Source organism: Heteronotia binoei, chromosome 1 (assembly GCF_032191835.1).
Source record: "Heteronotia binoei isolate CCM8104 ecotype False Entrance Well chromosome 1, APGP_CSIRO_Hbin_v1, whole genome shotgun sequence".
In the NCBI taxonomy this organism is placed as follows: domain Eukaryota; kingdom Metazoa; phylum Chordata; class Lepidosauria; order Squamata; family Gekkonidae; genus Heteronotia; species Heteronotia binoei.
Genome location: NC_083223.1, coordinates 18,553,697 through 18,575,360, shown reverse-complemented (window position 1 = coordinate 18,575,360; position 21,664 = coordinate 18,553,697). Strand labels below are relative to the sequence as shown.

The 21,664-nt window shown below is 47.2% G+C and overlaps 1 protein-coding gene across 1 annotated transcript in view; it reads left to right on the top strand.

Moving 5' to 3' along the window:
• SLX9 (SLX9 ribosome biogenesis factor) overlaps nt 1-21,417 on the top strand; it is a 106,943-nt gene extending 85,526 nt beyond the window's left edge. Inside the window, exons 4-6 of the mRNA XM_060231491.1 lie at nt 2,394-2,547; nt 16,142-16,204; nt 20,864-21,417. Of these exons, the coding sequence (XP_060087474.1) occupies nt 2,394-2,547; nt 16,142-16,204; nt 20,864-20,990 (344 nt within the window). The 3' untranslated portion in view covers nt 20,991-21,417. The remainder of the gene's footprint in view (nt 1-2,393; nt 2,548-16,141; nt 16,205-20,863) is intronic.
• Nucleotides 21,418-21,664: the final 247 nt, after the last annotated feature.

Genomic DNA, 21,664 nt, shown 5'->3' with positions numbered 1-21,664 from the left:
CCTTGTTGGGCCAGGCCATGTATGTGTACCTATTTAAGATTAGATAGTAGACTGCAGTACTGCAGTCGAAGCCCTCTGCTCAGAACCTGAGTTCGATCCCAGTGGAAGCTGGGTTCAGGTTGCTGACTCCAGGTTGACTCAGCCTTCCATCCTTCTGAGGTCAGTAAAATGAGTACCCAGCTTGCTGGGGGGAAAGTGTAGATTACTGGGGAAGGCAATGGCAAACCACCCCGTAAAAAGTCTGCCGTGAAAACGTTGTGAAAGCAAGATCACCCCCCGAGTCGAAAACGACAGGTGCTTGCACAGGGGACTACCTTTACCTTTTTTTTTTTAGCAGAGATATAAACTTTATAAAGGACACAGACAAACACAAGTAATTATTTTTTTAAAAATCTTAAAATAAAACATGCTTAAAACATGAGCACTTGTTGGTCTTAAAGGTGCTTTCTTTGTATTTCTCCCATGGGATCCAGGGAACTGGGCAAAGGAAGCTCTGGCTCTTTCCTGGCAAAGCAAGCTGTGATGCAGAAGAAAGCAAGAGAGAGGGAGAAGGCAGCAGATGACAGCCAGTTGTTCGGGGGCATGATAGAAGCCCTCTGGAGGCCTGTTTCGGCCCCTGAGCCACATGTTTGACACCTCTGCTTAGGATTCCCAGGGCAAGAGCTGTTTGTCATTGCCTGTGTCTACATTGCAACCCTGGACTTCCTTGGAGGTCTCCCATCCAAATACTGACCAGGGTCAACTATGCTTGGCTTCTGAGATCTGATGAGATTGGGCTAGCCAGGTCAGAGGATGCAGTGCGTTACACCAGGCATATTCCGTTCCAAGCAGATAGAATTGAACGTTAAGTAAAACAAAAACAAAACAAAAATGCTACAAAGCCTCAGACACTGCATTTAAGCAGCATGGCTCAGTCTCCAAAAAAAAGATTTCATAGGAAAAGAATTCAGAATTGGGTATGTGCAAACTTGAAGCCAGTGACATTTTTGGAAGGCTTTTGAGCATCTCTGTGCAGAACCAGACCAAAAAAAGAAGTGCGGTGGAAGGGGAAGCTTTGCCATCCAGCCTTCCGAGATCCTTCCAAGGCAAAGTATACACAATCCTTATTTTTTGCAGAAGCATCTATTAAAAGCCAAAATGACAGGTCAGCTGGAAGAGCCTGGGATGTTATAGATTCAAATGTCAAACCTCATAACTGAGGAATGAACAGACCTAGCAGAGTAAACAGCGTGGTAATAATGAAGTCAGACCTCTAGACGTCATGTTGCAAAGCCAGTCAGAATGCCACGGAAATAATGCCGTTGCATAACCTTCAAAGATAACTTGGGATTTTAATTCAGTTCCGTGCGGCGCAAATAAAATCATATTGTGGTCTAAAATTCCACATGCTCGTGCTGATGGATTTGAGCTTCGAGAGCGTTGTGCTCAGGAGTGGAATTCTAGCAGGAGCTCCTTTGCATATTGGACCGCACCCCTCCCCCCTGATACAGTATGTCACAGAAGTGAGTGCACCCCCTCACATTTTGTAAATATTTAAGTATATCTTTTCATGTGGCAACACTGAAGAAATGACACTTGGCTACAATGTAAAGCAGTGAGTCTAGCCAATCCTCCAAGAGTTTCCAGGGCTGTAAGTACAAGGCCTACTGTAAGCTCCAGGAGGATTGGCTATATCAGGGGTGTGTGGCCTAATATGCAAAGGAACTCCTGCTAGAATTCCACCCCTGATTGTGCTGCATCCTTAGCTAATAAAATATAGGTTAATATCAGCAGGCATGCTTGTTGGAAGCTAAACAGAATCAGCTCCGGCTGGATGGGAGACCTCTAAGGAATACCAGGGTCGTGACGAGATTAGTAAAAGGGGTCATTTCATAGAAAAAAGAGGTGCTGGAGCTCATTAGCACAACTCAATTGCATATGCCACACACTCTTGACATCACCGGAAGGTGGACTAAATTATATCAGCTCAGTGTCTGTCTACATTCAAATGCTTCTTGAATTAGAATTGTCATCATAAAACCTTCCTTCCATCATACTTTTCAAATGACTTTCTCCTCTGTGGCCACAGTGGCATGATGATGATTTCCATCTGTCCGCTTTCTGCGTTTTGGTTATTTCTCAATTTTTCTGTGGGGGGAAATATTAGAAGGTTTGTCAGATCTTAGAGTTCGGCAAAATTATCGCAGGGGGTTTGAACAATGCAGCCCAGAAGCAAGGTGGGGGTTTTTTGGGAGGGGGGGGATAAGAAAGAAAGAGCACAGTACAATTTGAGATTCTAGAGCTCCACTCCTGTGAGCTCCTGCCCAAAATATTAACAGTGGGCATACAAGTGGGAAAGATTTTTTATTTTTTAAAAAGCAGGATTTGAAAGTTGTTTTCTTCCCCTTTCTCAGAAATAGAAGATATTAAGCTAGCAAAAAAACTACAAAAAGCCGAGGCAAAGAGAAAAGCTACTCCAGTCGTCGGAGATATGAATCCATTGATGGAAGCTTTGCCTGAGCTCTCAGACCTGGTAACCATCAGTAGGTTCTCCAAACAGCCTAAGAGGTATGTGCGCCTAAGAGGTATGTGGTTTGATTCCCCACTTCTCCACTTGCACCTGCTGGCATGGCCTTGGGTCAGCCATAGCTCTGGCAGAGGTTGTCCTTGAAAGGGCAGCTGCTGTGAGAGTCCTCTCCAGCCCCACCCACCTCACAGGGTATCTATTGTGGGGGACCGGAGACTCTTTGGAGTGGAGGGCAGGATATAAATCCAATATCTTGTTGTTGTTGTTGTTATTATTATTATTATTATGTTGAAAGGGTTTCTTTCATCCCCCCCCCCCCTTTAAGTCATTTGTGGTGTTTGGTTAAGTAAACTTTGAAGCCAGAATAATCCCAGAGGGGTAGCCGTGCCATTATATTGCAGCAAAATTTTAAAAAGAAAGCCAATGGCTTCTTGAAGGCCAACGACTTTATTCCACTATGAGCTTTCTTGAGTCTTCAGAAGCTGTGAGCTATGACTCAGAAAAGCTCATGCTGGAAAAATTATTGTTTCTCTTTAAGATGCCTCTGGACTTCTGTTTTCTTTTGAAGCCAGAACCCTTCCTTAGCCAGATTGGACTGTATGTGAGGGCCAAGAAGTTATTTTCTTTCTGGTTTCTTAATAATAACAAGGGTTTAGAACAGGGTTTAGAACTTGGGGGAAAGCTGACAGGAGATGAAATGTCTCTGGTTCGTCTCAAAGAGATGAAGGGTTGGCTGCTATTTTTCTACCGGGTAACGGATCAGAGTTGTCCACTGTGATGGTGACAAACAGTATGGACTGTCTGCCAGAGTCTCGAGGCAGCAGGAGGAAGGTGGCGGGCCTAGCTTGCCTGGGAAATGATAGATGTTTGTATGCAAATGCTAGAAGTGTTCGAAGTAAAATTGGTGAATTGGAATGTTTAGTGTTGGGAGAAAACATAGACATTGTGGGAATTTCAGAAACTTGGTGGAATGAGGAGAATCAGTGGGACACGGTGATTCCTGGATATAAGTTATATCGGAAGGATAGGGAGGGAAGGGTTGGAGGTGGGGTGGCTCTGTATGTCACAGAGGATATACGGTCCAGTAAGACTGAGGTCAGAGAATTAGATTCCCTTTTAGAAATGCTTTGGGTTGAAATAGAGGGCCCAAAAGGAAATTTAACTATGGGAGTTTGTTATCGCCCACCAAATCAAAAGAGAGAGGATGATTATAATATGATGGAAGGCTTAAAGATAGCGGCTAAACATAAAAACTGTGTCGTAATAGGTGATTTTAACTACCCACAGATTGATTGGGTCAATCAATCTCAAGAGAAAGAGATTGAGTTTCTTGATGCTCTCAATGACTGTGCTATGGAGCAGATGGTCTCAGAACCTACCAGGGGTGGGGCGATCCTGGATTTGGTCCTAAGTAATGCCCAAGACTTGGTGAGAGATGTAAAAGTGATTGCGCCGCTTGGGAGCAGTGACCATAATGTTATTGATTTCACCGTTTGTATAAATAGGGAGTTGCCCAAAAAGACCGCCACAACCACGTTTAACTTTAAAAGGGGTAAATTCACTGAGATGAGGAGGCATGTGAGGAGGAAACTGAAAGGAAAGGTAAATACTGTCAAAACCCTTGGGGAAGCTTGGAGACTATTTAAAACTATAATCCTAGAAGCTCAGATAAAATACATACCACAAGTTAGGAAAGGCACAAACAGGCATAAGAAAAGGCTTGCATGGTTAACAAACAAAGTAATGGAAGCTGTAAAAGGTAAGAAGGACTCCTTTAAGCGGTGGAAAACCAGTCCAAGTGAGATTAGTAAAAGGGAACACAGGCTGTGGCAAATCAAATGCAAGACTGTGATCAGGCAGGCAAAAAGGGACTATGAGGAGCATATTGCAAAAAACATAAAGACCAACAATAAAACTTTCTTCAAATATATTAGAAGTAGGAAACCAGCCAGGGAGGCAGTGGGACCCTTGGATGACCATGGGGTAAAAGGATTACTGAAGGAGGATAGGGAAATGGCTGAGAAGCTGAATGAATTTTTGCCTCCGTCTTCACTGTGGAAGATGAGAACTTTTTGCCTGCCCCAGAACCACTAATTTTGGAAGGGGTGTTGAAAGACCTGAGTCAGATTGAGGTGACAAAAGAGGAGGTCCTAGAACTGATAGACAAATTAAAAACTAATAAGTCACCGGGTCCGGATGGCATACATCCGAGAGTTCTGAAAGAATTCAAAGATGAACTTGTGGATCTTCTAACAAAAATCTGTAATCTTTCATTAAAATCTGCCTCTGTTCCTGAGGACTGGAAGGTAGCAAATGTCACCCCCATCTTTAAAAAGGGTTCCAGAGGTGATCCGGGAAATTACAGGCCTGTCAGTCTGACTTCAATACCGGGGAAGTTGGTAGAAAGCATTAGCAAGGACAGAATGAGTAGGCACATTGATGGACATGGGTTATTGAGGAAGACTCAGCATGGGTTCTGTAAGGGAAGATCTTGCCTCACTAACCTGTTACATTTCTTTGAGGGGGTGAACAAACATGTGGAGAAAGGACACCCAATAGATGTTGTTTACCTTGACTTCCAGAAAGCTTTTGATAAAGTTCCTCATCAAAGGCTCCTTAGAAAGCTTGAGAGTCATGGAGTAAAAGGACAGGTCCTCTTGTGGATCAAAAACTGGCTGAGTAATAGGAAGCAGAGAGTGAGTATAAATGGGCAGTCTTCGCAGTGGAGGACGGTAAGCAGTGGGGTGCTGCAGGGCTCGGTACCGGGTCCCATGCTCTTTAACTTGTTCATAAATGATTTAGAGTTGGGAGTGAGCAGTGAAGTGGCCAAGTTTGCGGATGACACTAAATTGTTCAGGGTGGTGAGAAGGATTGTGAGGAACGCCAAAGGGATCCGTTGAGGCTGGGTGAGTGGGCGTCAACGTGGCAGATGCGGTTCAATGTGGCCAAGTGCAAAGTAATGCACATTGGGGCCAAGAATCCCAGCTACAAATACAAGTTGATTGGGGTGTGAACTGGCAGAGATTGACCAAGAGAGAGATCTTGGGGTCGTGGTAGATAACTCACTGAAAATGTCAAGACAGTGTGCGTTTGCAATAAAAAAGGCCAACGCCATGCTGGGAATTATTAGGAAGGGAATTGAAAACAAATCAGCCAGTATCATAATGCCCCTGTATAAATCGATGGTGCGGTCTCATTTGGAGTACTGTGTGCAGTTCTGGTCGCCGCACCTCAAAAAGGATATTATAGCATTGGAGAAAGTCCAGAAAAGGGCAACTAGAATGATTAAAGGGCTGGAACACTTTCCCTATGAAGAAAGGTTGAAACGCTTGGGACTCTTTAGCTTGGAGAAAAGTCGACTGCGGGGTGACATGATAGAGGTTTACAAGATAATGCATGGGATGGAGAAAATAGAGAAAGAAGTAGTTTTCTCCCTTTCTCACAATACAAGAACTCATGGGCATTCGATTAAATTGCTGAGCAGACAGGTTAAAACGGATAAAAGGAAGTACTTCTTCACCCAAAGGGTGATTAACATGTGAAATTCACTGCCACAGGAGGTGGTGGCGGCCACAAGCATAGCCACCTTCAAGAGGGGTTTAGATAAAAATATGGAGCAGAGGTCCATCAGTGGCTATTAGCCACAGTGTGTGTGTGTGTGTATGTATATAAATTTTTTGCCACTGTGTGACACAGAGTGTTGGACTGGATGGGCCATTGGCCTGCTCTAACATGGCTTCTCTTATGTTCGTATGTTAACAGGGGTGGCCAAACTCTGTCTCGGGAGCCACACGTGGCTCTTTCACACATGTTGTGTGGCTCTCAAAGCCCTCACCCCGCCATGTCAGCAAGCTTGGAAAAGGCATTTGTTTCTTTAAATCGCTTCGCCAAGCCAGCAGTGGGTTGGAGAATGCATTTAAAGTTAAAGTTGCTTTCTTTCCACTTCTCTATTTGCCTGCCTTTTTTCCTCCCTCTCTCCCTCAAATATCTGATGATCATGTCTTGTGGCTTTCAAGCATCTGACATTTATTCTAAGTTGCTGTTACATTAAGCAGTTTTAACTCTTGATAGCTTAAAATTAATACAAAAGCATATGAGGGTCTTACCTACAGATGAGTTTCATACCCCGGTGACTTCAGAATAGTTTCTTTGAAGTACTTGCAGATTTAGATTGGGGGAGTGGGGGGTATCCATCTGGGCTCTAAATGATCACCTGGAAGTGCATATCTGTGTTCTCCCACCTCCATCTAGGGTTGCCATCTCTGGGTTTGTAAATTCCTGGGGAATTTGGGGGGGTGGAGTCTAGAGAGGTTGGGGTTTGTGGGGAGGGATTTCAGCAGGGTAAAATACTATGGAGACCAATTTCCAAAGCAGCCATTTCCTCCAGTGGGATTGATCTCCATCTCTTGGAGACCAGTAGGAATTCTGGGATATCTCCAGCTGGCACCTGGCGGTTGACAACCATGCCTCCATCCTAGACTGCAAGGGAAGGAAGGAAGGCAAATAGATAGGGGAGAGGTGAAAACAAAGCAACTTTAAATGCTGGCTTGGCAAAGTGATTTAAAGACCGCCTCACCTTGGCATCTGACTTCATGTTTGAGACTTAGTAGCTGCATCGACTACTTTACCAGGATATTTAAAAGCCTGAAGGAAAACTCATCCAGGCGACACAAAGGATACACACCAGACAGTGAAGCTTAGAAAACACTTACAGATAAGCACCAGGCTGAATCATCAGCTCATCTCTGCATTTGTACAAGATGGAAGCTTCTCAGTCAATAGAAGTCCTCGCAGTCTAGGGAATTTCCTGTGGGCCAGTCCAGATCCTGATATCTGTCAGAACTGTGGTTATTAAATTAAACATCTGATAACCCAACATGTGGGTTTTTACTTAGCAGCCTTTGATAAAATGAGTTCACACTTGTGTTCATTGCAGCTTTCAATTTTTTTGATCTTAAGCTTTAAATTTCACTTTAAACCGTCTTACAGGCAGACTCTACTCAGCCTTCTGAACGCAGTGCACAAATACTCAATTGTGCAGCTTCCCTGTGGTTACTCTTTGATACAAACTGTTGAAATTATTAGAATCAAAAAAAGTCTAAATTTCCTTTGATTTCCCCCCCTTTTCATCATTTCTCAAAATGACACACTTTGTTCAAGATCTTAAGAAATGCTGTTTGATTCGGCAGGCTTAGTCTTCCACCCGTGTTTTTAAGCAGAATAGTTTCCTGCGTGCTTTACGTCTAATTGTTGTTTACAGCTACCCGCCCCTCTAAATTCCCCGCTCGTTTTCGTGTTCATCATTTACTGAAGGCACTGTGCACTCCTTCCTCTAGGAAACCATAGGACCTCTGGTTGACCTGGATGCAACCCAGATTTAACTCTAGACAATAGGTGTTTGAGGAATAACAAAACACAAGAGTTGTGGACGCTTTCCTTCCTGTCATCTCGAAACCTCTTTGGCTGTTGTTTGGTGGACTCCTTGAAGAAAAGCTAAGAGCAGAGGTGGCCAAACTTGTTTAACGTAAGAGCCACATACGCTAAGCATCAGATGTTTGAGAGCTGCAAGACATGAACATCAGATATTTGAGAGCTACAGGACAGGGAAGGAAGGAAGGCAGGCAGGCAAATAGATAGGGGAGAGAGGTGGAAAGAAAGCAACCTTAAATGGATTCTCCAAGCCACTGGCTGGCTTGGCAAAGTGATTTAAAGAGCCTTCTCCAAGCCGGCTGAGGGGGTGGTGGAGGCCACACAATATGTGTGAAAGAGTCACATGTGGTTCCCGAGCCACAGTTTGACCATCCTGGCTGAGAGTATCATTATTGTACTGAATTTTTTCATAGGTTGGGAGGCTGGCCTCCCTTCACAAGCCCCAGAAATGCCCCAAGGATGAACAGTAACGAAAATTACTAGATAAGTGTTATAGGAGGAGGACACATGAAGCTGCCTTATACTGAACCAAGACTTCGGTCTATCAAAGTCAGTACTGTCTACTCAGACTGGCAGTGGCTTGCCAGGGTCTCAGGCTGAGGTCTTTTACATGACCTTATCTCCCCATCCTTTTAACCAGAGATGCCAGTTATTGAACCTGGATCCTTCTGCATGCCACTGCGCCACACTGGCTCTCTCCACAGTGTCCCCATCTTGAAAGTACAAGGCACCTTGCAGCTCATCTGCTTCTGGTCACACTGGACCATAGATCGGGGGTGACCAAACTTGCTTAATGTAAGAGCCACATTGAATAAATGTCAGATTTTTGAGAGCTGCAAGACATGAGCGTCAGATTTCTGAGAGCCACAAGACAGGAAGGAAGGAAGGAAGGAAGGAAGGAAGGAAGGAAGGAAGGAAGGAAGGAAGGAAGGAATGCAAATAGATAGGGGAGGTGGAGGTGGGAAGAAAGCAACTTTAACTTTAAATGCATTTTCCAAGGCGCTGGCTGGCTTGGCTTGGAGAAGTGATGTAAAGAGAGAAATCCCTTCTCCAAGCTGGCCGATGGGGTGGTGTGGGCTTTCAGAGCCACACAATATGTGTGGAAGAGCCACACGTGGCTCCTAAGCCACAGTTGGTCTGTGCCATAGATTGAAGGTTTTGCCATTTTTAATGTCAGATATGAATGGGTGCATTCGTATTCAGCAAGACGTGATGTTTAAGATGCATTCCCAAAGTCACATGAAGCTGCCTTACACTGATCCCTTGGTCCATCACAGTCAGGATCTCAGGAAGAGGTCTTTCACATCACCTATTGCCCAATCTTTTTAACCAGAGATGTCAGGAATCAAACCTGGCACCCTCTGGATGCCGAGCAGATGCTCCATCGCTAAGCCACAGCCCCTCCCTAACAGAACTTCTGACGTAATCATGTTTGAGGTTCATAATGGTATTTATTTTTATTTATTTGATTTATATCCCGCCCTCCCTGCCAAAGCAGGCTCAGGGCGGCTCACAGTGTAAAACCACAAAAAACAATTAAAACCATACATATTATAAAGAAGAAGATATTGGATTTATATCCCGCCCTCCACTCCAAAGAGTCTCAGAGCGGCTCACAATCTCCTTTCCCTTCCTCCCCCACAACAGACACCCTGTGAGGTAGATGAAGATATTGGATTTATATCCCGCCCTCCACTCCGAAGAGTCTCAGAGCGGCTCACAATCTCCTTTCCCTTCCTCCCCCACAACAGACACCCTGTGAGGTAGATGAAGATATTGGATTTATATCCCGCCCTCCACTCCGAAGAGTCTCAGAGCGGCTCACAATCTCCTTTCCTTCCTCCCCCACAACAGACACCCTGTGAGGTAGATGAAGATATTGGATTTATATCCCGCCCTCCACTCCAAAGAGTCTCAGAGCGGCTCACAATCTCCTTTACCTTCCTCCCCCACAACAGACACCCTGTGAGGTAGATGAAGATATTGGATTTATATCCCGCCCTCCACTCCAAAGAGTCTCAGAGCGGCTCACAATCTCCTTTACCTTCCTCCCCCACAACAGACACCCTGTGAGGTAGATGAAGATATTGGATTTATATCCCGCCCTCCACTCCAAAGAGTCTCAGAGTGACTCACAATCTCCTTTCCCTTCCTCCCCCACAACAGTCACCCTGTGAGGTGGGTGGGGCTGGAGAGGGCTCTCACAGCAGCTGCCCTTTCAAGGACAACCTCTGCCAGAACTATGGCTGACCCAAGGCCATTCCAGCAGCTGCAAGTGGAGGAGTGGGGAATCAAACCCGGTTCTCCCAGATAAGAGTCCGCATAAAATTATACATTCAATAATTAAAACAGTCAAAATAATTTGGTGCTAGTCTCTTTGATGTCATGTAATTTCAATTTCAGTGGCAACAGTATTTCTTCACTTTCCCTACGATACGGGCTCAGCATCAGTTGAAAGCCAGCCAGAAGAGAGCGGTCTTACAGGCCTTGCGGAACTGGGCAAGATCCCGCAAGGCCCTCACTTCCTCTGGTAGTTGATTCCCCCAGTGGGGGGCTGCAGTCGAGAAGGCCCTCTCTCTAGTGGTCTTTAATTTGTCCTCCTTAACCCAGTCTAGTTCTCTCAAGCCTCAAAAGCCAAATGGGAAAGGTCTGCCCTGAATTGTCTTGCCTGGGAATTCGATGCTCCATTAGTTCAGAGAAGCGGCCATCGTTCTTTGTATTGGTGAACCTATTGTATATAACTCCATTCCCACTGCAAGGTAGCAGTGGCTCGTGCTCCGGTTGTGAGCAGTGTTCCCTCTAAGCTGAGTTAGCGTGAGCTAGCTCACAGTTTCTTAGCCTTCTGCTCAGACGTTTGCCCCAGAGCAAACTAATCTATGCAGTAGCTCACAACTGTAATGCTAGATCCAAGCGGGCAGCCGTGTTGGTCTGAAGTAGTAGAACAAAGGAGTCAAGGGTCACCTTGAAGACCAACGAAGTTTTATTCAGCCTGGGCCAAATTGAGGGCATTCCTTTCTCAGATGTTATTCCCCATCCCTCAATTTGGCCCAGGCTTGCTTATAACAATAGAGAGATTAACAGACATTCTCACATTTTGACATGTTACTGTTTTGTTGGTTTCTCACACTCATGTTACCCTGATCAAAGGTTTGCTCAATTTGTTAATTTTACAGTGCTGTGAATTTTACTATTCTGTCATTGGATCTTAAATTTGTACCATTTTGCATTCTAAACCACTGCCTACCAGCTATTTGTAGCTCTGCTCACCGTACATATGAACCTATGAAGCTGCCTTATACTGAATCAGACCCTCGGTCCATCAAAGTCAGTCTTGTCTACTCAGACTGGCAGCGGCTCTCCAGGGTCTCAAGCTGAGGTTTTCCACACCTATTTACCTGAACCCTTTTTAGTTGGAGATGCCGGGGATTGAACCTGGGACCTTCTGCTTGCCAAGCAGATACTCTGCCACTGAGCCACCATCCCTCCCCGTACCTGATTCACTGTACATGATTCCTCGTCTGATAAAGTGTGCTTAGAGCGCATGAAAGCTTACATTCTGAATAAAACCTTGTTCTTAATGGTGCAACTTGACTCCTACTTTGTTCAACTGTAATGCTAGTAACTCACAAAGTAGAACGTTTGCTCACAAGACTCCACAGCCTCGAGGGAACATGGGTTGTGAGCACATCTTTTTAAAATCAGAACAGAATAGGTTCGGAACGGTTGCGTCAATGTGGGCTACTGGTCCCAGTGATTTGTCAACTTTTATTCATAGCAGATTAGATTCTCCAGAAATCTGATCCCCCTCCTGGGAGATGAGAGTGTTCAAGTGAGGTTCATTTCTAATGAATGGAGTCTGTGAAGTGTAATGAAATGAGAAAATGCCGTTCTTGCGAATGAATGAAACGGAGGAGGAGGCGGTACTAGGCTGTCGAGGCTTGGAGCAGAAGCTTTGATAAGCGACTCAAATGGCTTATTCTGATGTGTTTGCCTGTTTCTTACATTGAATCAGGGGTGGAATTCTAGCAGGAGCTCCTTTGGATATTAGGCCACACACCCCTGATGCAGCCAATCCTCCAAGAGCTTAGAGGGCTCTTTTTTGTAAGCTCTTGGAGGATTGGCTACATCGGGGAGAGGGAGTATGGCCTAATATGCAAAGCAGCTCCTGCTAGAATTCTACCCCTGCATTGAATCACATGCATTTGGTATTAAAGAGCATTCCCGGGCTTCCTAGCCCTTTAGAGTCCGTTAATACAAAGTTACCATATGAACTTTAAAAAAGGTAAAGGTAGTCCCCTGAGCAAGCACAGGTCGTTTCCAACTCTGGGGTGACGTTGCTTTCATAACGTTTTCACAGCAGACTTTTTACAGGCCATTGCCTTCCCCTGTCATCTACACTTTCCCCCCAGCAAGCTGGGTATTCATTTTACTGACCTCGGAAAGATGGAAGGCTGAGTCAACCTGGAGCCGGCTACCTGAACCCAGCTTTCGCTGGGATCAAATTCAGGTCGTGAGCAGAGAGTTTGGACTGCAGTACTGCAGCTTTACCACTCTGCACCACACGGCTCTTAGGCAGCCTTTTAGCGAGTAATTCCAGGAGCACCTTGATGTACAAGCTTGATAGTGCTGATGCCTATGAGGACAAGAGGAGTCCTTGTGGAGCAGGCTCTCCCCTTCTTCCTTCTCGCCTTGCCCAAGAATATTTCTCTCTCTGATAGCAAACTTGGTGGTCCTGCGCGCATTCAGTGGGGCAGTGGAATGGGGTCGCTCCTAGAAAAGGTATAGGCTTCTGTATACTCCTCCAGGCTAGCCTACAGACTAATGGGAAAGAGTGGTTTGAACAAGAGAAGAGAATTAAAGAGAAGAAACGAACAAAAACAAGCCAGTGAAGACTGAGCGTGCTAGTTGCATTCCAGAGGCCACAGGATACTGAAGGCAGCTGAGTGCCAGTTTGTGTGCTTTTTAAGAGAGAGCGAGAAAGCGTGGCGGGTGGGGGGAGCTTAAGAATTTATCTGGAGAGGGATCAGATGGGTTCAGCGGATCCAGAACTCTTAAACGCTGGTGGCATCTCAGGGTAGGGGAGAGATTAATATTGGAAGATACCGGGCCCCCCAAGTCTGAGATGCTACCAACATTTAAGGTTGGGGTGTTGAACTCATTTGTTGTGAGGGCCAGATCTGACATAAAGGAGAGCTTGTTGGGCCGAGCCATGTTGGACTGGGCCATATGTGTACCTATTTAAGATTAGGTTAGCAAAGATACAAACTTTATAGGACACAGGCAAACACAATTAAAGATTTTTTTTAAAAAATTAAAATAAAACATGCTTAAAACATTACCGCTCCTTGGTTTTAAAGGTGCTTTCTTTGCATCTCTCCCAGGGAACTGGGCAAAGGAAGCTCTGGCTCTTTCCTTCCTTCCCCAGGGGACTAGGAGAGGGAGTATCCTCAGCCAATAGAAGGAAGAGAGACTTGGCTCAGTAGCTCTGCAGTGCGATTGAGAGAGCCTGGCAAAGCAAGCGCTCCCTTCCTCCCCAAGGGAGGAGCCTCAGCCAATGGAGAAAATAAGAGGCTTTGCTCTCTAGCTCCTGTGCGATTGAGCAAGCCTTGCAAATCAAGCTGTTACGCTGAAGGAAGCAAGAGAGAGGGAGAAGGAAGCAGATGACAGCCAGTTGCTCGGGGGGCTGATAGGAGCCCTCCAAGGGCCTGATTCAGCCCCCAGGCCACATGTTTGACACCCCTGATTTGGGTTCAGATCCATCAAAACTTAAAGAGTCTTGTGGAAAACTTTGGGGGGGGGGAGAAGCACCCCTATGCTTTAGTCCTTTCATGGGGTCTGATAGGAGTTGATGAGCAGGGGCAGACTGGCATTCCCGGTGAGCGACCACCCTAGAGGGGGGGACCGCAGGTAGCTGAGCCTCAGCAAACTCTACCAGCACCTCCAGGGGCCTCTTGGATCAGGTGCTTCATTGAGAACTGGTGTCAGTCAGCTCACCCATTGTCTCTCCTTCCACTCTTGCACCCTTTTGTGGGATGAGGGTGAGTCCAGTGCTCACCCAATATCAGTACTGTGGAGTTCAGTGGCCCCCTAGAGTATCTGGCTTCTAGGAGTTGCTCAGCTGGGCTCGCCCCAGAGCCATTTTCGCTTCCTAGTCTGCTTCTGTCAATCAAGGTTGGAGGAGGAGGAGTTCTGATTCTGACCACAGTGTTCTCTCTCACACTCTCATTGTTTGACTAGAACAGGGTGGCCAAACTGTGGCTCTTTCACACATATTGTGTGGCTCTTGAATCACTGCCCTGTTGGCCAGCTTGGAGAAGGCATTGGTTTCTTTAAAGCACTTTGCCAAGCCAGCCAGTGGCTTGGAGGATGTATTTAAAGTTAAAGTTGCTTTCTTGCCATCTCTCCCTCCCCATCTATTTTCCTTCCTTCCTTTCCTTCCTTCCTACATCCCTACCTACATCTGACATTCATGTCTTGCGGCTTTCAAACATATAACGTTTATTCTCTGTGGCTCTTACATTAAGCAAGTTTGGCCACCCCTGGAATAGAGTAAGGGTAGCCATAAGGCAGCCATTCCTCCTTCCCTGACTCGTCCCCTCCCCCACACGGTGAGGTAACAACATCCTTCTCCTGGGCCTGAGGAGCAGTATCCTGGTCTGAATAGATGGTTGCCATGTCCATCCTGGCCAGGTGGGTGGGAGTAAGGTTACCAGCTCATATGGACATATGAAGCTGCCTTCTAGTGAATCAAAGTCCATCAAAGTCAGTATTGTCTAATCAGACTGGCAGCGGCTCTCCAGGGTCTCAAGCTGAGATTTTTCACGCCTATTTGCCTGGACCCTTTTTACTTGGAAATGCCATTGATTGAACCTGGGACCTTCTGCTTACCAAGCAGATGCTCTATCACTGAGCCGCCGTCCCTTCCCAATTTTGGGGGTGGGGATGGTGATACATATATAAACATATAAAGCTGCCTTATTGTCACGTTCTCAGGGAGCAGGCAGGCAGGAGTCCAAAGCCAGTCCAAGGCCAAAGTCCAGGAAGTCAAGCAGAAGCCAGGTTACCAATGCAGAATCACAAACCGGAATCAGAAGTCAATGTCCAAAAGCCAAAAGGTCAGGGTGTCAAAGAAATCAAGCAGGTCATGATCAGGAATCAGGAAGGAGCATGGATGCAAGCCATAGAATAGACTTGTTGCTTCCACAAGTATATCAGGTCCTGGGTAGGAGCTATATGGGAGTCTCAATCAGCCTGCTCCCTGGGTGGCAGTGACTCTGCTAGAACTCAGGGCTGAGAGATCTGAAGCATCGCCGTGCCTCATGTCTTCACTCTGAAAGTTCTTTCCGGAGCCTGTTTCGAACTCTTGAGATGGGAGGGGGGAGCTTGTAGAAGATTGATTGTCAACAGCTGACACTGGTGCCTGGGGAGTGATTGATGGGCCAGCTGCTGTTTGTTCAGCTGAGGAACTGGCTGGTAACTCTTCCAGGTCTGTTAACCCTTCTAGCTCCTCCTCCTCAGGGCTCATGACATACTGAATTAGACCCTTGGTCCATCAAAGTCAGTATTGCCTACTCAGACTGACAGCGGCTCTCCAGGGTCTCAAGCTGAGGTTTTCCATGCCTACTTTCCTGGACCCTTTTTAGTTGGAGATGCCAGGGATTGAACCTGGGATCTTCTGTTTACCAAGCAGATGCTCTACCACTGAGCCACTGTCCCTCCCTAGTTTTAGAAATAAGAAACTTCTGGAGATTTGGAGGTGGAGCCAGAGGAGGACAGGAACCTCAGTGGGGCACAACGCCTTAGAGTCCACCCTCCAGAGTGTCCATTTCTGCCAGGAGAACTGATCTCTGTAGCCTGGAGGTGAACTATAATTCTGGGGGAAATCCCCATATCCCTCCTAGAGGCTGACTGTTCTAGGCCAAGGGGGCCTGTGTATGTTTTGCTGCATAACTGAAGGACAGCTAATGTAGAATCTTTGGTTGGCGGCTACTGTTCATTCTGAACCAGTGAGGAAGAAATTCCAGCTGTTTTGTGGTTGAGTCTGTTGCAGTTGGAACTCTGGGAAAGCCAGTGGCTCAGTGCTTGGAAAAAAGAACTAGCGAGCCTTCTCTAAGGAGGAACAGGAAGAGAATCCATTCTAACTTGTCTTCTCTGCTCAAATAACTTTTTTTTTTTTGATTCCCTGTTTCTCTGTGTGCTCTTCAGCCAGGCAAAGAAGACGGCGGCAAACTTCACTCAGATGAAATCAGCCCAGAAGCGCAGAGTTCTGTAAGTACAGAGGCTAAGAGTCGAGGGAGACCCTTGTGGACAGCGAGGCCAGACGTCTGCCTTTGAGGCAAAAGCATTAGAGGAGATAAAAACGGGGGCAGTCCTGTGGCCTCGCTCTCTGGCAGCTGCTGCACCAGGCCAAATGCCAGCGTTGTGTGTTTCTGAAAGACATTTAGACCCATTGTGGCTCAGGGTGGCTTACGATTCCAATTTGAAAAACATACCAGCTGCAATGAAAAACTCCAGGCCTGCAGTCTGCACCCCATTAGAAGCTGCAGCAAATAAAAACAGGCTTACAGTGCCTCCTACAAGCTTCTGAAGATGCAGCCCTCAAGGAAGCCCAAAGCTGCAATGGTGGGGCGGGGGGCGGGGAGGAAAAGCACAGACTCTAGTTCAGGGGTGTCAAACTCATTTGTTAGGAGGGCTGGATCTGCCTTGTAGGGCTGGGCCATGTGTGGCATAAAATGTAATGCCAGGTAGTGGATATGTAAACTTTATAAAGGACACACAGAAACGCAAGATTTTTTTAAAACAAAAAATTTAAGACATTTAAATGATTAGTAGGCTGTTCAGGTGTGTATCTGTAAGTTACAAACCTACTTTTGATTGACATTCGTTACAGAAATCTCATGGTCAATGCTTTGAGCCTAAGACCCAGGGGGAAATATGAAATGGCTGGGCATTGAGAGCTTTTGTATATAAGTTGCCAGTGGAGAAAATAGAGGCTTTGCTTTGTAGCTCCTGTGCGATTGAACAAGCTGGCAAAGCAAGCTGTGATGCAGAAAGGAGCAAGGGAGAGAGAAGGAAGCAGATGACAATGAGTTGCTCGTGGGCCTGATAGAAGCCCTCTAGGGGCCTAATCCGCCCAATGGACTTCATGTTTGACACCCCTGCTCTAGTTGGTGCCAAGCAGGTTGCCTTAAGTAGGGGAACTCATAGGTCTAGGAAGAGACAATCCTTTAATTCTTCCAATCCTTTGGTCAGCTAACAGTGTAGTGAACTTCCTGGAATGGGTCCAAAGTGAAGGTAATCCTGATCTGTAAAGGGGGTTAGGATCAAATTCTCCTCCAGGCCAGGCTGGCCCAGGGATCCCTCTGGTTCTAGAGCAGGGGTCACAGGGGGAGTGGTAGGGATGCAGCTCTCCATTTCCTGCATTGTGTAGGAGGTTGGACTAGATGGCCCTTTGGGTCTCTTCCACTCTATGTTTTATGACACTGCTCACTGACGAGCCGCATATTAGCCGGGGGACCAGGCTGCAGTCGATACGTGGTGACAGTGACGCCCTGCTGTCTTGCACAGACACATCCCATCTATAGGGAATAGCGGATAATTCTTACTTCATGTGGCCGTAGCTCCCCAGGTCTAGCATAATCGAAACCACCAAAATTGTAGCTCAGTGATAAGAGCGTCTGCCTGGCATGCAGAAGGTCCCAGCTTTGACCCCTGGCATCTGCAGTTAAAAGGTCTGGCAGTAGGTGATGTGCCAGACCTCTGCCTGAGACCCTGGAGAGCCGCTGCCATCCTGAGTAGACAGTACTGACTGCGATGGACTGAGGGTCTGGTTCAGTATAAGGCAGCTTCACGTGTTCGCCCCCCTGCCTTTGCGAAGCAAAAGCTTTTGTTGCTGCTGGTTCGCTCACAGCAGTGCCCACTGTTAAGAACACAAGAGAAGCCACATTGGATCAGGCCAATGGCCCATCCAGTCCAACACTCTGTGTCACACCGTGGCCAAAAACCCAGGTGCCATCAGAAGGTCCACTAGTGGGACCAGGACACTAGAAGCCCTCTCACTGTTGCTACCCTCCCCCCACCCAGCAACAAGAATACAGAGCATCACTTGCCCCAGACAGAGTTCCAACAATACACTGTGGCTAATAGCCACTGATGGAACTCTCCATATGTTTACCCAATCCTCTCTTGAAGCTGGCTATGCTTGTAGCTGCCACCACCTTCTGTGGCAGTGAATTCCATGTGTTAATCACTCTTTGGGTGAAGAAGAACTTTTATCTGTTCTAACCCGACTGCTCAGCAATTTCATGGAATGCCCACGAGTTCTCGTATTGTGAGAAAGGGAGAAAAGTCCTTCTTTCTCTACCTTGCCTATCCATGCCTAATCTTGTAAACCTCTATCATGTCACCCTTCAGTCATCATTTCTCCAGGCTGAAGGGCTTCAAGTGTTTTAACCTTTCTTCATAGGGAAAGGGTTCCAACCCTCCTGCCTTATACCACTTAAGGAAATGGCAGCCTCCGGGGATTGTCCAGACCCAAGCTGTGTCTGACAACCTCCTTAAGGGCACGCCCAAAGCTAGCTGCTCGTCCTGTAGGAGCAGGGGGTGCTGTCTGTTTCTCCCCTTGTCTTCCACTCCATTCTCTTGGGCCTGGCTTCCCTGTTGTTCTCCCAGCCAATCACAGCATCACTGTGCCCAGCTGCACCCTTTGGTCCTCTGTCCCTCTCCTTCAGCGGCTTGTGTCTGGCCGCATCCTCCTAGCTGCCTCCTAGTGAATCCACCTCTCGCCTTTTCCTTGGGCTTCCTGTCTCCCTCCTCCTACCTGGCTTCGTCCCAGGATTGCCTCCCTCACTTCCTGCCCCACTGCTTCCTTGGGAAGGTGGAACATCTCAGCTCTCCCCCAGCTGGCGAGTGAATCCATCACAAGGCATCTCGTTATCTGGCTTCCGCTAGATTTCCTGGCCAGACCGGCGGCCTGTGAATCTGTGAGCGTTTGCCAGCTCCTGATCTGAGCCGAGGCTCCGGAGGATCCTCCCGGCTCTTCTTTCCAAAGCGAGTGGCTCTGGGGAGTCGGTTTGTCCTTGGGAGTTTTCCTCTGCCTGCCCCAGTGATCAGATGATTCGTTTGCCTGGGGCCAAGCGCTCTGCTCCACTTAAAGTGGACTGTGCTAATGTGAAATCTGGCAAGTTGCCTTTCCCCCTCTGGGCTGCATTCGTTTCCTAGTTATGGGGGGAAGTGGGTGGCCGCTTCCGAAGAGGTCAGCCAAGGTAGTGCTGTCAGATCCGAATTTTTTTTCCCTCCCTCTTCTCTGGCCTCAGTCCTGTTTGTGCCATAAAAAAAATCCTCAGGTCAAGCAAAAGTTGGCATTAGCCATTGAAGGGCCATCCTGTTTATCCCGCAGGCCTTAACTTTTCAGAAGCGCCATTGCCATATGAGAGGGCTAAATGCTAAGAATATAGCAGAAACGATCTAAAATCGCCTGGGCTTGGGATGCTCATGGCTCCTTTCAGGGCTTTTTTTTTTTTGTAGCAGAAATTCCTCTGCATATTAGGCCATGCCCCCCTGATGTAGCCAATTCTCCAAGAGCTTACAGGGCTCTTCTTACAAGGCCTATTGTAAGCTCTTGGGTGATTGGCTCCATCGCAGCAGTGTAGCCTAATATGCAAAGGAGTTCTTGCTACAAAAAAAGCTCTGGCTCCTTTATTCCCACAGGATTCTGTTAGGGGAAGAGCTTGGCGTACAAGAGCCAGTTTGGTGTAGTGGTTAAGTGTGCGGACTCTTATCTGGAAGAACCGGGTTTGATTCCCCACTCCTCCACTTGCACCTGCTGGAATGGCCTTGGGTCAGCCATAGCTCTGGCAGAGGTTATCCTTGAAAGGGCAGCTGCTGTGAGAGTCCTCTCAGCCCCACCCACTCACAGGGTGTCTGTTGTGGGGGAGGAAGGGAAAGGAGATTGTGAGCCGCTCTGAGACTCTTCGGAGTGGAGGGCGGGATATAAATCCAATATCTTCTTCTTCTTCTTCTTCTTCAAAAGCACCAGTGTCAGGGAAGCATGGCCACGTCTGGGCAATGTGATCTTTTAATCCCTTTTAACCTGCAAGTGGATGTAACGAGAGCACTGTCGGCACATCCTGTTTCAAAGGAGCCCAGAGCGGCCTCCCCACTCTGAAGACAACTGTTGCCACACACCCTTGAAGTTCTCCAGGTTTTTTGATGCTTGCGATAAGTCGCCCTGGGAGCTTACACTGCTTCGCCGGGTGATATTCCAAGAGAAGGAGCTAAGGTCCTGTGCTCCCACCTTCTGGTGGTTCTGCCGCAGAGAAAGCGGTGTCATTCGTCTCAGATAGAATGGAATTTGTACAGGTCAGGAAATGGGAATGCGACATGGAGTCTTTTGGACTAGTGGTTAAATGTATGGACTCTTATCTGGGAGAATTGGGTTTGATTCTCCACTCCTCCACTTGCAGCTGCTGGAATGGCCTTGGGTCAGCCATAGCTCTCGCAGGAGTTGTCCTTGAAAGGGCAGCTGCTGTGAGAGCCCTCTCAGCCCCACCCACCTCACAGGGTGTCTGTTGTGGGGGGAGAAGATATGAGATTGTAAGCCACTCCGATTCAGAGAGAAGGGTGGGGTATAAATCTGCAGTCGTCGTCTTCAAGAAAAGGACTCCCCGCTCTGCAAAAGGGGTGCAAAAGAGGGAGGGAGTGCTGCTTTCCCCCCAGTGGCTTTTCCGGGGTGTGTGGTCCTGATGCCCCTGAGTCCCAATTTCTGTAGCAGTTTGGCCAAGAGCTAAACAAACACCCGGGGTGAATAACCTTAGTCAAGGACTGAGAACTCTCCTGATCGTATTAGGAAACGGGTGCCTCCCTCTGCGCCAGCAAACCAGAATTGTGGATGCAGTTTTTATTAATTTTTTGGCTGTTTCTTTCCAGAGAGGAGGATATCGCGCAGTTTCGCAAGACGCTGTCCGACCCCTCGTTCCAAGCTGACCCTCTGGCGCTGATCGCTGATCATCTTTCCAAAAGACTGAAGCGGGAGAGGGAGGGCAACCCGCTCTAGCATCATCGCCGGGACAGTCGGAGAACGCAAGAGACTGGATTCTGTTGACACACACATGCCCCGGAGTTGAACCTCCCTTTCAAGTCCACGGGATTACAATGACCTTGAGCGACCTCATTTTCTGTCAACAGCAATAACGCCGCCAGCGCTGCCGATTTAGACTGCGAGCTGTAGCTGCAGCCCGACTTATTGTTTGATGGAGAGCTCGGTGGTTCTGTGATTATCCTCCTCGCCCACCCTGTGTTAATTCACAGACCAGCTGTTGTTTCTGGGAAGCAAAAGTTTAAAGTGCCATCCCCTCTCCGCTGGTAGTATTTGCGCCAATCCCCTGAAATACGTTGCTTATTTAATCAGGGTTAATGGTTGCAGCTCCTTCCTGTTTGCACGTACAGTTTAGGTTTAAAATAAATCTCTTGGTTTCCTTAAACGGTCTGAGGTTTGTTTCTTGTTGCGTGGACGTGTGCGCTATTGTATCGTAGAGAAACAGATTACTTAGCCACTGGTTAACTTTCTTTGAGAGGCTAGCAACAGCATAGAAGAGAATACAGGTAACCTCATCCTTTTAGATCTGGGGTGTCAAACATGCAGCCTGGGTGCTGAATCAGGCCCCCAAGCAAGTCTGTTTCTTTCTCCCTCTCGCTTGTTTCCTTCTGCATCACAGCTTGCTTTGCCAG